General features: G+C 41.5%; 1 protein-coding gene across 2 annotated transcripts in view; it reads right to left on the reverse strand.

Moving 5' to 3' along the window:
• Nucleotides 1–3925: 3925 nt before the first annotated feature.
• Nucleotides 3926–13786, reverse strand: part of ADGRF5 (adhesion G protein-coupled receptor F5) — a 48256-nt gene continuing 38395 nt past the window's right edge. For both annotated transcript variants that reach the window (XM_087949210.1, XM_026679088.2), the window contains exons 16-21: nt 12102–12281; nt 8805–10160; nt 6256–6297; nt 6063–6122; nt 5609–5693; nt 3926–4756 (exon numbers count right to left, since the gene is read on the reverse strand). In XM_087949210.1, the coding sequence (XP_087805336.1) occupies nt 4677–4756; nt 5609–5693; nt 6063–6122; nt 6256–6297; nt 8805–10160; nt 12102–12281 (1803 nt within the window). In that variant the 3' untranslated portion in view covers nt 3926–4676. The remainder of the gene's footprint in view (nt 4757–5608; nt 5694–6062; nt 6123–6255; nt 6298–8804; nt 10161–12101; nt 12282–13786) is intronic.

Here is a 13786-nt window from a genome sequence, read left to right on the forward strand (position 1 = left end):
TCACTATATTCTTCCAAAGCAGAAATGTAATTCCATGCTTTTCCAGAGTGGGCAGACACCACAAAGCCAGGTTGTAAAAACAAAAGATGTTGCCACAAAATTTAGCCATCAGATAACTCTCTAGGTAATCAGAATTTAGGAACCAAAGAAATTCCTGAATATCTATTCATTGAGTACCTATTTAACATAATTAAGCTATGATTTCTGTGGCTACCTAAGAAGAAAAAAATACAGTGTATCTCTCCAAATGCACCCACAAATGCAAGGAATGAAACAACTTCCATTTTATAAACTCAACATTTGATACTTGGTTTTACGCTACCAGTATTTGTCAAATGTGAAAATAATCGTCTCTAGAACAAAAGAGGAGATGCCCCACTCCGCACCACAGAAGGCTGGTAATCCAACCAGCAAATGAGTTGAACCCAAATCCCTGTGAGAATGATGACATCTTTGAAAACATCAAAGGGAAATTAATTGCAAGCACCCAAGATATTTTCTCTTGGGTCATGCCATTTTTAAATTTCTCATTTTGAATTTCTATGAGAATCCTCTTGCAAGAACAATTTAATAAGCTACTTTGAGACATGGCACGTTTAGGATATTTTGTAGCACTTTTACTCTTAGATGTGATACTTTTACAGGGACATGGTCCAGTGAAATAAATAGATTAATACATCATCTTAAAGACAGGAACATGCAATACTGTGTTATTCCTTGACCATTATATTTACTATGAAGCTTTTAAAAAAAATATCAGATGTGAGAAACATAGCCAGGTAATGGCAACCACACAGCAACCATACAAATAGCTGTATTTCGCCTTCCTTGCAGCTGTGATGGATTACAGAGTCAGTCTGACAATTTTAATAATATTCTGAATGTTATGAAATTAGGCACCTTCAGCTTTTCACTTCTGCTTTTCTTTTCTTTCCCCTGTGTGTACCTTTAAATTACCAGGGAAATTTATTGCATATACTATGCAATGACAAGATATGATTTTTTGTTTGATTAGATAGAGGTCTGAATTGCAAACAGAAAGAATTGTTTAATATGCTGCCATAAAGTTAAGTATGTGCCATAAAATAGATTACAGATATAATGCATGCTCATGACATGTGAAATATTAACTCTTTCCCCAGTTTGTTTACAAGTGCAAGTTTTAATTTTGTGTTTCTGAAGGAACAGTGTGTGCTGTGTCTATAAACATAATCTTTATCTTACTCCCTTTTTAAAAATAGTAAGGGAAAAGTAGAGGAAGATGTTGAGCAGTACTTGCAATAAAAAGCAATCCATTGACCAGATATTCAGGTTTTCTTGTAAATTATGTCTCTCTTCCTTTTTAAAAATATTTTTATCCAAATGCACCCCAAGCAAAATCTTCCTCTAGAGTCTAGACAGTGTGGAAGCACCCATCCATTGGAATCTTCTGCTGGCTGTGGAGTTTCTGGAAATCTTACAATAACCATCATAGTTGTTTCTATAGTAGCAGGCAGAAATGCCCTTCCGAAAAACATTTTGGGACTGTCATTATATATCACCTCATATATCACCTCATCAATATATAGTATGGGCCTGATGGGTCTGTTTCATATTCCTTTTGATGGATGAGTGGTATCTGGTCTACCATTCCTATACTATCCTCCATCCCCCCCATTTGTTGCCTGCAGTCCTATGGATGTGGAGAATAAATTATATTTAATTTCATTTTCCAGGGCCTACTTCCCTGGCATCAAGTGCAGTGCTACTTTCTCTGCTTAGTTGTGTTCCAGAGAGCAGGCTGCTGTGTTATTTCAGTGAGTATCCTTTCTAGTTCATCATTTTGCTGCTGTTCTTTGGAGGTGAAATATTCTCACCAACAAAGAGCAGGAAGATGCATTATTAATAGCTAGCACATAGGCTTGCATGAAAATCAAGAGGCCGAATTATATAATAATCAGTGGGTTGTTTGCTGTATAAGAAGCCTCTAGATCTGCTGTGGTCTTTTCTGGCAAGGGGTTAGAATAGGTACAATAAATAATTTTCCTTTTAATCTCATCTCACAACATCTAAATTATTTAGATGAAGGCATGGAGGAAAAAAATGGGTTATATAAGTCCTTTCTTTTCTTAAATATACAGATAAAGTATCCTTCACAGTGAGCTCAACTCCTGTAGACTTCAGAGATATGCATCTCTAAGTAGTCGACAGAAATGAACTGACATTGCCTTCTTCTGGGATATTTATTTTCAACTTTTCAGATTAGCCGACAGCCCTGCTGACATCCAAGGGTGGGCTGCTGAGGGTTTGCAGGAGTTTGGGAGAGCCCCTAGCTAAGATTATGTGCAGTTTGGAGATCCCCCCAAGTCCACCCCTCCCGTCCCCTCCCAGGAGTCACCACACAATCCATTTTGGATGCAGGTAAGTGCAGGGTCTGTGTGAAGGCTTGGAGAGGGCGAAAAATGGGACTCCTGGAAATTTGGGAAGGCCAGAAATAGGTCCGTTTCCAGCTTCCAAAGAGCCTCCAGAGCCCGGGGATGCCGTTTTTGGCCTCCCGGAGGCTCGAGAAAAGCCTACAAAGCCCAGAGTGGGCAAAAATGCCTCCCCTGACATGGTGCAGGAGGCCGACTAAGCCATGCCCACCATGGCCATGCCCACCCAGCAACCGAGCAGAGAACCCTTTCTAAAAATTTTGAATCCCACCGCTGCTGACATCCCATTCAAAGATTAAACTGGCCTGACTTTACTTAGCTTTTTGAGATCAAACAAAGTTTACTAGGTGCTGTCACAAAATTGAGCTTTTTAAAATATGCTCTTTAGTTTTTTTTAATATTCTAAAAATGAATTTTTTTGCTTCTTTTCACTAGCGAGCAAGTGTAGAGATATTATTAATTTAAAATATGAATGCTCTTTTGTAATTTGGGAAATTTGTACAGGGTTACCTCCAAATCCTGGCCTCATCCTTGTTGCCAAAGGCAGTTGCCACAGATTCTCTAGAATGCTCGCCAATGCTTCAAGGTCAAGTTTCTGAAAGTCACCTTAGAAAGATTCTCCTTGCATATAAAAAGTGTGAGCTTAAGTTCCAGCCACTCCAAATGGGACTGATAAAGACACTGTTATGTCGGTAGATCGGTCCCAAGAAAAGGCGGGAGACTCAGTGACTTTTAAAGCTCTTTTATTGCATGTTTAGATCAGCTCGGCTCGGCTTCGGATCAGTGGCGGTTTATATTGAACTTGCTCTCGGTGCCGCGGCCAATGACATCGTTTCGAATCTCCTGCGATCGGTTTTACCCAATCGCGGGTGATTCGCAACGGGCCAATCACTGCTGCTTACTCAGCCAATCCGAGTGCGGTGCGTCTTAACCAATCAGGATCGAGTATTACAAGAATGCTAATGTAGCAATACAGAACAGACACCATGGAAACCCCCTCCCTTTTTTTTTTGACAAAACAGGTGAATTGTCAGATTTATGAAGATAGTGGACATTTAAAAAAAATGCCCAGCATTCCCTAATTCTTCTGTACTGTGCTATAATGGTGAATATCTGTAGCTCAGGTGCGGGATGAGGGTGAAGGTTCATTCAAGCTGACTCACAGCTGACCCATCACTAGACCCTCACCTGACAGAGGAACACCGACACTGACATCCCCTAAACTCCATGGAAGATGTTACCTAGCCTGATAACGAAACATACGGAAACCAACCCACAAGCTCGGAGAAAAAAGCCTTCACCCTCATCTGCTGTACTGTATTTGTCTCATCATGGAATATAACACTAACAAAGCATGCCCAGAAGAAAAATTGGCCACCCTTCCCGCCCCCCCCGCCCCCACATTATAATTATATCCTATGTTGCAGTTTTCCCCCTCTTCCTCTTTCTAGAAAATTCTTACAGAAGCCCATAAAGATAATCATGCAAGAATTGCAAGACACTTTAAAAAAATTCTGGACAAGCAGGTTTTATTAAGTCATATCCTCATAAATATATATTTACAAAAAAAAAGGTCCCCTTTGTTTTTCCTTAGCAAAACAAGTAGCAGAACTGGACATGTTTCTATAATATAAAAATAAAGTGCTTCTCTTTCTGGAGAGGCTGATAACACAAATGTTCCAGTTTATTTACAAGATGATCAGTGCAATTTCATTGCTCTAACTCAGAAGCCAGTCTTGCTAAATTCAATGGAGTTCTTCCCAGGTGAGTTTATACTGGAGTTTGCCCCAGAAAAGGATGTACCAGGAAATGAAGAGAACCACTGAAAATTATATTTACTTCTGAACTGACATCTCTAGGATTCCACTAGCAATTTTTTCACCTTCAGTGAAAAATTTTTTTTTTCATATAAATTGCTCCTACAATTTATATGAGCACACACAACGTTTGCTCTTGGCTGTGATATGTCTTTCCCACCGGTCCATTTTTAACACTGGATTGGAACAAACATGGCTACATTGAAAGATACTGTAAAATAAATAATGCTGTAAAATAGCATTAGAACCTGAGTCACAGAATGTCTAGCTTAAAAGATTTCAATTATTTGTCTGTTCATTATTTGGTATACCAGGAAAAAAAAAGTTAATTAAAAAGCCATTTCCTTTCCACAATCTGTAAAGTCAACATTCTATTATTCACTATTTATTCTGTAGTTATTATTTGAAAAATACTTGAGCTCTTTCAAAAATGCAGGTATTTAAGAACTCATGTCAGTACAGTATGTGCCTTTGAAGTGCTTTCAGACAATACAGTGGATGATTCCGTAGAAGAGACTTGGTATTTTCCTGTAGAGTAGAGAAGTAAAATGGTAAAAGTCTTGCTTAGTTATTAGTTACGGTATAAAGCACAAAATAGTTCCTAAGCCTAGTTGCCTTTCAACATTAACTGAGCTTAAGAGGAAACCAAAGCAAACAAGAATAAGCCTGCATAAGACCATCAAAATTAAAATATGTAGGTTTATAGTAAATTCTAAATTCTGCATAGTCCTCTTCAATTCTTAACCTGTCAGCTGCAATCAACAGTCTTTTACAAATTGCTTTCCGGTGTCATTGCCTGCCTTTCAATCATATCTAGAAAATACCCAAAGATAATGAAAATACCCACACAATTTGGCCTGATGGGCCGTGCGTCAGGACCAATGGAAGAGTTAGCATTGAAGAAGTTACCTAATTGGGTAGCAAAACATATATTGCAAGCAAACAACTAAGTTCAGAGAGCACCAAGGGCCCCTCATGCCAAGGAGGCAAACCAGAGAATCATTTTTATCATCTTTAGCTGTTTTCCAGACATGATGACTGCAGTCATAAGACAATGAAGTCTCAGAGATCCTGAATGGATTGTTCGTTTAAAAGGAACATTTATGTTGAATGTATTTACATAAATAACTGAGAAGGCAAATTGTATGCACATTTCAAAGTTACCAAGCTTAAAAGTTGGACTAATTGGATCTTTAATGATTTAATGAAGTTTTTATGTTTCTAAAGGCAATTCTATAAACAAACTAAGAATTCATTAACAGTATAAGAGTTAGGAATTTGACTGGCCTATAAAATATATATTTGGGGATTGAGAGGATGAAAAAAAATACAGAATAGCAACAATGGGAAATGTTGCTGTCCTATTTTTTCACCACATACCTGCTTTACCAAACAAATTATTTAAAGTTCTTGAAAAAGGTGAATTGATGGAAAGCATAGGAGCCGACATGCCTTGCGATATTGACTGCAAAAGGGAAACACATATTAATAAAAAAGATATAGTGAGGTTTTATCAAAACATGTGCTTGTACATTTTCATTTTGCCAACAATGTACACAATTAGAAATAAATCTCTCTCAAAACACTTGCTTTTATTTTCAAATCAGCATGGATTAATTAGTTTTCCTCATCTCCCAACTGCAGAAATAAAGTGTCAAATTCTTCTCATGATTCACTTGCAGAGGTGGAATGGTATCTTTGAATCTAAATCCACCATGCACTGCTCTAGCTAAAGCCAGATACTGCATAGAATGGCCCTTTTATTGACACAAGTCATTTCCTCCATTTAGAAGGATGTGTTTAAATCCAGTCCTTTATTTAGAAAGAATATTACCTTTGAGTGTTGCGAACTCCATCTTGAGCAAGAATATTTATTCAGTAGAGCTTCTCGTACCTGTGTGTTTCAGAGAAAATGAATGCTAATATTTAATCATGTCTGTAGTTGCGTGTAATTGTATGCATATAATTTTATTATGAAATAAAACAATAAATACAAAACAGTAAATATCCTAAAATTGTGTTCCTACCTTCCTATCCCAGAGCGTTCCACCCAACAGAACGAATAATCCCTGAAAAATATGCAAAGATTGAAATTACATATTTCAGTTCTTACACTACTATACAAAGTGTACACTATGTCTGATTTCCAATTAGTATTATTACAGAGGAAAAAGTATGAAATATGAAGAGTATGAAGAAAAATAGCCCATTTCAATGTAGAGAAATTGCAAGCAATCTAAGACAACATTTAAAAGGGCTGATAAACAAAACATTGGTCCATACGAGAAACAAATTTTCAAATTTTCAAAAAAGAAATGGATGTTCTGATCACTTCCTTGGTCTGGAACATTCAGAAACAACTAACTGACTCAGGACAGGTTGCTAGGAATCAGGAAAGAGAACATAATTCCCCACAGTTCTCAAGACTCAGAGATCAGAATTGCTTCTTTATTTATAATAATACTTTATTTGCGGTCACAGACAAGTACAACAAAAGAAGAACATAAGAAAATTAATCGTGAACATTTGGTCACCAAAAACTTGACTAAGGGGAATTACAACGATCTCCTCTGATGGTTACAGCTCTTTAAAAAAATTTGAAAACTTGAGAAGTGATGTATGAGGAGCCGTCCCCTAGACAATATAAGAACAAATTACCAACATTGGGTCTAGAAGGGTCTGTTTCAAGGAGAGACAGTAACTTAGATCTGCCTGCGTTCCCCACAGTCCTCAAGACAGAGATCAGAATTGCTTCTTTATTTGTTTATTTAATTTTATACATTCTGGATACCATATAGTTCCCTCAGTGATTTGTTTAGTTTGGTCTTAGACTAGAAAAGTATACGCCAATTAAAATCCACAGAGATAATTATGATTATTTATTTTGCATAAGGTTGTTTGGCTTATTTCTATGCCAAACCAAAGTTCTAGAAGTGGGTAACTGAACTCATTCATGCATTCAGTCTATTGATTTATTAACATTATTAAAATTTTATGCCACCTATTTCTCTGATACAGCATCCCTGGATGGCAAAAACTACTACCGTGTTTCTCCAACAATACGGCCTCCACCAATAGGAAGCCCCACCATGTTTTATTGGCATAAAATCAAATTAAGCCCCTCCCCCCAAATTAAGGCCCATATTAAACATGCAAAATGGGGGGGGGGAATGGCGGGGGGGCTTGCCGTTAGGAAGTACTTTTGTTGCATGCCCGGATATGGTGCTGCCTGCGTTGGTGGGGCACTTCATACCGGGAGACATTCCGCCACCGTTGCTTTCCCTTCTCCCTTGCTGCCGCGGCATTAGAGCAATGCCGCGGCATTTGGCGCAGCCACATGCGGCCAGCCAGGGCTCCTCCCTGCAACCGGAGCCCTGAGGAGACACTCGGCTGCAGGCGCTCCTGTCACTGTCTTCCCTTCACCTTCGAAGGCAAAGCCAATTCTTTTAAAAATGATGCCCTACTACTGGTACGACAAAGACTCCCCTGCCCGAGAGGGCAGCCCAACCCCACGTGGGGAGGCGAATCTCCCGGCGCCGCAGCGCAGGATCGACCCACCTCAGGAGAAGCGCCCAGATGGCATCCCTGCCTGGCGCCGGGCAGAGAGCGAAGAGCTCCGCCTGGGGCGCCCAGCGCAGCTGACAGGCGGGCCCTCCTTCCCGGCAGCAGAGCTCTCACCAAGGCAGCAAGCGCCTCGCCCACAGCTCGCTTTCCCGGCTCTGCCCAGCCCACACGGCTCCGGCGTGGCCCTGGTGGGATGAGCGGAGGGCCCGGCGGGGAGGCGCTCACTGCCTTGGTGAGAGCTCTGCCGCTGGGAAGGAAGGCCCATCTGTCAGCTGCTCTGGGCGCCCCAAGCTGAGCTCTTCGCGCTCTGCCCGGCGCCAGGCAGGGATGGCGGCTGGGCGCTTCTCCGAGGTGGGCCAATCCTGCACTGCGGCCCCGGGAGATTTGCCTCCCCACGTGGGTTGGGCTGCCCTCTCGGGCAGGGAGGCTTTGTTGTAGTAGGGTGTCATTTTTAAAATAATTCGCTTACCTTCGAGGCAAAGGGAAGACGGCGACAGGAGCGCCTGAAGCCAAGTGTCTCCTCAGGGCTCCGGTTGCAGGGAGGAGCCCTGACTGGCCACACGTGGCTGCGCCAGATGCCGTGGTGTTGCTCTAATGCCGTGGCAGCAAGGGAGAAGGGAAAGCAACGGTGGCGGAAGGTCTCCCGAACATCCAAGCTGTCGCCGCCCGCCCACCCGAGGATGCAAGGGGGGGAATTAAGTCACCCCCGAAAAGATGGCCTAGCTGTTTTTTCGGGGGTCAAAAAAAAATAAGGCCCGGCCTTATTTTGTGAGAAACACGGTATTAGCTTTGCCATTTTCAAGAACAATGTGATTGTTCTTGAAAACAATCTTCATCTAGGATGCTGATATCAGTGACATCATTAGATTTCATGTTATGGAAAGAGCAGCTTGCATCACCCCTCAGTTTAGATTAAGTATGTATTATAACACAATGAGATACCCAAAGAAAATGTCAATGATGTTTTTGATATCTAACTATTCCAAACATCTGATATTATCAATCCGCTTACCTGAAAGGCGTTGAAAATCGTAAATAACATCTGGAATATTTTGGGACTTCCTGGAACAACTGTGGCCAGTCCAAATCCCCAAGTAAGACCTAATAGCGGTGTCAATACACCAATGCTCTTGGCAATTCGGTACAAAGAACTTTTTTCTTCATTGATAGACTTTTCCCCAATTGAACGTCTTGATATTTTTGCTATAACCACAGCAGTAACAATAGTATTAATAGCAACAATGATCATGGCGGGAATCACTAAGGCCAGGAGGGCTTTGCTTTCCTCCCAGTTGAGAAAGCAACTCTTTTTCCTTGTGTAAGAGGAATATGGAAGGGTGCTGGCTAGTGTGATGACTGATATTATTAGAGGACAGATGTATCCCAAGCAGAAGCCAATGGTTTTCATGAGGGTCTTGCTTGCATTGTGTAGAAGAAAGACCAAGTGATAGAAGAGCATCAGTCCCAAAGCGAGCATCCAAAAGAAGACACAGAGGTAGAAATAGTGAATGAAATAAGTTGCAACTATGCAAAGATTCCCCTCCACTTCATAATTTTGGTCATGTGTTGCAGCAACAACAATGAAGCAGATATCTGCACTCAAGAGAGAAACTGCAATGTTCAGAATGCAAACATGGCGCAAGTAGGCAATTCTTGTTTTAGTGACTGATTTCCACACAAGCAGTTCTATTCCAAGGCAAATCATCAGGCTCACTATAGAAAGGCCCAGGCCAATGTAAGTGAGGTAAGTCAATTCATCCAGTGAAGTTTCCTGATAGGGAGACATGAGCATGGCAAAGGATGTTGTATGATTGCAAGAGCAAATGACACTGTCCCCATCATCTTCAGTTTCACAGCCTGTATTATCCCAGTTTCCTCCTTCTGCCAAACTGAAATTCCAAAAGACACATTGTGGATTGCTCATAGCCTTTTCACGCTTTGCAAAAGCCATTTTGATCTGGAAATCCTCATTTATTTGGGGATTTATTACTGTTGTCATTACCAAACTATTTACCATTTCCTTACTATACTGTGGAATGATACGTTGAATTGTTGAATAAGCCACACTGACTATCGTGATTGATTTCTCAATATCAAATTTTACATCCTCAATAAGCACACTTCCCCTGAGGCCTGCAGACTGGAGAAAAGCAAAGCTGCTGTTATAAATGGAGGTACTACTTTTCCCAAGAACAGTTCCTTTGATTTGAAGACTGTCGTGTATGATCGAAGGAACAGATTGATTAATTGGTTGGAGTGATCCTATAAATTGTTCTACTGAGCCAAGTAATTGAGAGCTCCCATTCTGTACATGTTTCCAAGTTTCTGTTGGACTGGTGATAATAGTTTCGACAGTAGATCCAAAGTTCTGCAAAAAAAAAAAAAAAAAGGAGGAGGGGAGAATAATAATTATTTTTAATTACCAGGTTGCATTAGAAAATCCTCTTCCTGTCAGTGTATATCAATCCACTTACCAACTTCCACACAAAAATCCTAGTGCTGAAGTCTAAAATTCCTCTCACGCTTGAAATATGTAATTAAGTTCAGACATTATAACAGTGGAGAATTATACAAAGGATTAGTCATTAACCTCTATTAGCAGCAGCTGGGCATCTACGAGTAAGGGTCCACGTAAGATCCCTAATAATATTTAATCATTTCTCCATCAAAATTGGAACTTTGCTCTGATTTTAAGGTTATCACCAAGCTTATCGTGAATTTAACAAGATCCTCCCCAAATTACCATCATGTCATAGTTATTGTAATTTCAAATATCCTACAGTATTTCAAAAAGGAACATTAAATAGAAAACAATTACTGTATGAACACAAAAATCCTATACAGTGCTCTCACTTTGTCATCAGTCAGTCCCAGTCAGGGAGCTTTGACCCACCCAAGAAAATGTGTTTGTGCATGGCCCATTTGTGTATCTCTATGAACGTATATGCATTCATATGTAATCATCAGAAATAGCGCTCCCAAAAAGAGCATGGCCAGAAATCAGTTTGGGTTTCAGTAGGGTTGGCAGAGACCAACTGAGCAGTTAGGAAATTTTGGAGAAAATTGTCGTGGTTCGCCGGCAGCAGATGCGAATGCTGAGGCCTCGGAGAGTGTGGGTTTGGATAAGGAGTCTGTGTGTAATGCAGGGATGGGGCCAGGACCATCAGGGAGTGGAGTGCTGCCTTTGGAGATTATGGAGGCTGGCAGCAGTGATGCAGAGGACCCCGAGGAGCCTGTGCCCAGTGCGCATGCGCGCAGGGATGCTCAAAGGAAAGAGCAGTTGCAGAAGTACGGGCGACTCGGGAGTAAGGCTGCAAGGGAATAGCCCTTCCCTTAAGACAGGGGTCCCCAACCACCGGGCCCCGGACCGGTACCGGTCCGTGGAACATTTTCTACCGGGCCGCCGGTTTGCTGGGCGCTGCCATGTTGTTTTGATGAGAAAGTGCTTCCGGTGAGCTTTTCCGGTTGGAAAGCGGCGTTTGGGTCCTGAAGGAATCCTCGCGCCTTAGTTTCATCAAAGGGGGGGGCAGCTTCAAACAAAACTAAGGCGCGAGGATTCTTTCAGCACCCAAGGCAAGGCGAGCTGAGCGACCGTCCCGAAGCCGTCCCGAAGCCCATCGACAAAGCTACAAAGGAGGAGTTGAAGGTGGCGGGGAGAAGCGGGGGACGGCTGGCTGGCCGGTCGCTCGGCTCGCCTTGCCATGCGTGCTGATGCCAGTACCGGGTCGCGGATCATTTTGTGATACCGGTACCGGGCCGTGGCACAAAAAAGGTTGGGGGCCACTGCCTTAAGAGATAAAAGCCAGCCTGAGAAACCGGAATTCTTTGCAGGAAGCAAAGACGTTCTTGCACTTCAAGCCTTGTGGATGTTCGGACTATCCTGGTTTGTGTTTGGAGACTTTTTGTTTTGAATATTTTTTGGCAACTTAATCTAGTGTTCTTGGCAGCCTTGCACAACCTTGACAAGGCTCGTTCTTATCAGGGACAATTAGTTTTCATAGCCTTTTAACTGTGAATGAACAGAATTTGCAGAGAAGCATTAAAAGGTTTTGCTTTTACCTCTGTTTGGTGTTTGTTTCCTTGGAACAAGGTTTGGTTTAGAACAAAGATACTGAAAAGAAGACCAGGAGTTCTGGATGGGGAAAGTTGGTTTAAAAGATCATAAGGATTGACTCCTTCTGTAGACACTTAAGACTTTTCAAGTTAAAAAAAAAAGTGCTATTATGTTTCTTATTCTGCTTTCGATACTGATATTAACTCCCTTCAAGTATATAACAAGTAAAGTACCCCCAAGCCATTTGCCACTTACTGCCATATTCTCTTCATTCGCCTCTACTGGTATTACTGATACCAAAGTCAGGGTTTCAAGAATAGCATTTAAGTTTGCAGCAGACTTGTTTATTTCCTCCTGTGTCTGCTTGGTGGTTTCTTTCAGTTTTTTAAGGAACGCGGGCAACTTCTTCTGGGACTCTGGACTGGAAGCTAAAGACTAGAATTAGAATTAAACATGTTAAAGACAAATCAGATGACACGGCTGGATCATCAGCTAAACTAAACAGCTTTGGCTGCTTGAAAAAAAAGTACTGAATTTTGGGAACTCTGCTTGTGACCTGACAATGAAGGCACAATCCCTTAAGTCTTCACAAGTTAACAATGTCCAGTTGCCACAGCTAAAGAGACAATCAACTTTGAAGAAGACACCATAGTTATTTACTGTTTTTCCTTTTGGAGACTGCTGGAGGTGGGAGGTGGAGGTGGTTAAAGCAGGTTGGTAATAACGTTGAGAGTGATAACTCATAATGTCCAGTCCTTTTCTGCCCAGAGTGGCCACGGTATAAGTAAGACAGAGAAAAGAACATGTGTTTGTGGCTCAGGATAGGACTGGTGCCTCTATCTTGACTTTCCTGAGTCTGTCAGCAGATTCTGATACCATCAGCCATAGAATCTTGTTTGACTGGCTCTGGGGATTAGGAATAAGAGGCACTGCTTGGCAATGGTACCCTTTCCCATGTGGCTGGTACCAGACAGAGTTGGTGGTGAAGGAGAGATCCAATCCCAGATTCCTGCTACGTGAGGTGCCTCAGGTCTTGGGTTTCTCTCCCCTCCTATTTATCTATATGAAGCCATCAGGAAAGGTCATCTGGCAGCCTGGAATTTGGTATCATCCATGTGCTGATGCCAGGCAAAAGATACTGAAAAAGGAAAATGGGTCTCTGATGGGAGGTCATGGGCCTGGGGGGCTCTTGGGTCAGAGTTTATGGAATCTGAGGTATTTCTATGGAGCCTGACTAAGGAGTCTCACAGGTTGCTAGTTTATCAACATGACCATAGGCTAACATGAAAAGACCATTTTGTAAAATGAGTATGGGTAGAAAGACAGAATATTTAACCTTGAGTACTTACAAGAAAACTAAACTTGAATAATAATCTGCACACTTAGAATCATGTCTTAATATGTGATTTCCTTTGTAAAGTATGTCTTAAGGCATCATTCCTCTTTACCCGCACCTTCGGTTCCTTGTTCTACTGAATATGAGGAACTGAGGTTCTAGGGAATAGGGAACTAGGCAACTGGCAACATTGCAAGATTGTAGTTGGCAAAAGAGCAACGGTGTAAGATTGAGGTTGGCAGTAAAACAACATTGCATGATTAAGGAGAAACTGACTTGGTTTCGATGACATTAGGGATAGATCCCAAAACTCACATGGTTTGTGGTTTTAAGGTATAAAAGACAAAGATGAATAATAGGAAGCTGCCAATCAACTTCAAGCTGACCCATTTGACTGCTTGTCTGATTGACCTTCATTGCAATATGATTAATGTAAGTCTTTGGTGTTTGCTATGCTTTAAATTCTAATAAACCTCTGAATCCTAAAGTGAGACTTTTTGTGGTATGCTGTCTGTTCAATTGTTATTAAGTGCAGCTATGCTCAATAATTAGGTCCCCCCCCCCCCGACAATACTGTTCAGATGCTGGCTCAATGCCTGTGTAA

Source organism: Notechis scutatus, chromosome 1, assembly GCF_049901735.1.
Source record: "Notechis scutatus isolate UNSWTSFEM ecotype Mainland chromosome 1, rNotScu1.2, whole genome shotgun sequence".
NCBI classification, from domain to species: Eukaryota; Metazoa; Chordata; class Lepidosauria; order Squamata; family Elapidae; genus Notechis; species Notechis scutatus.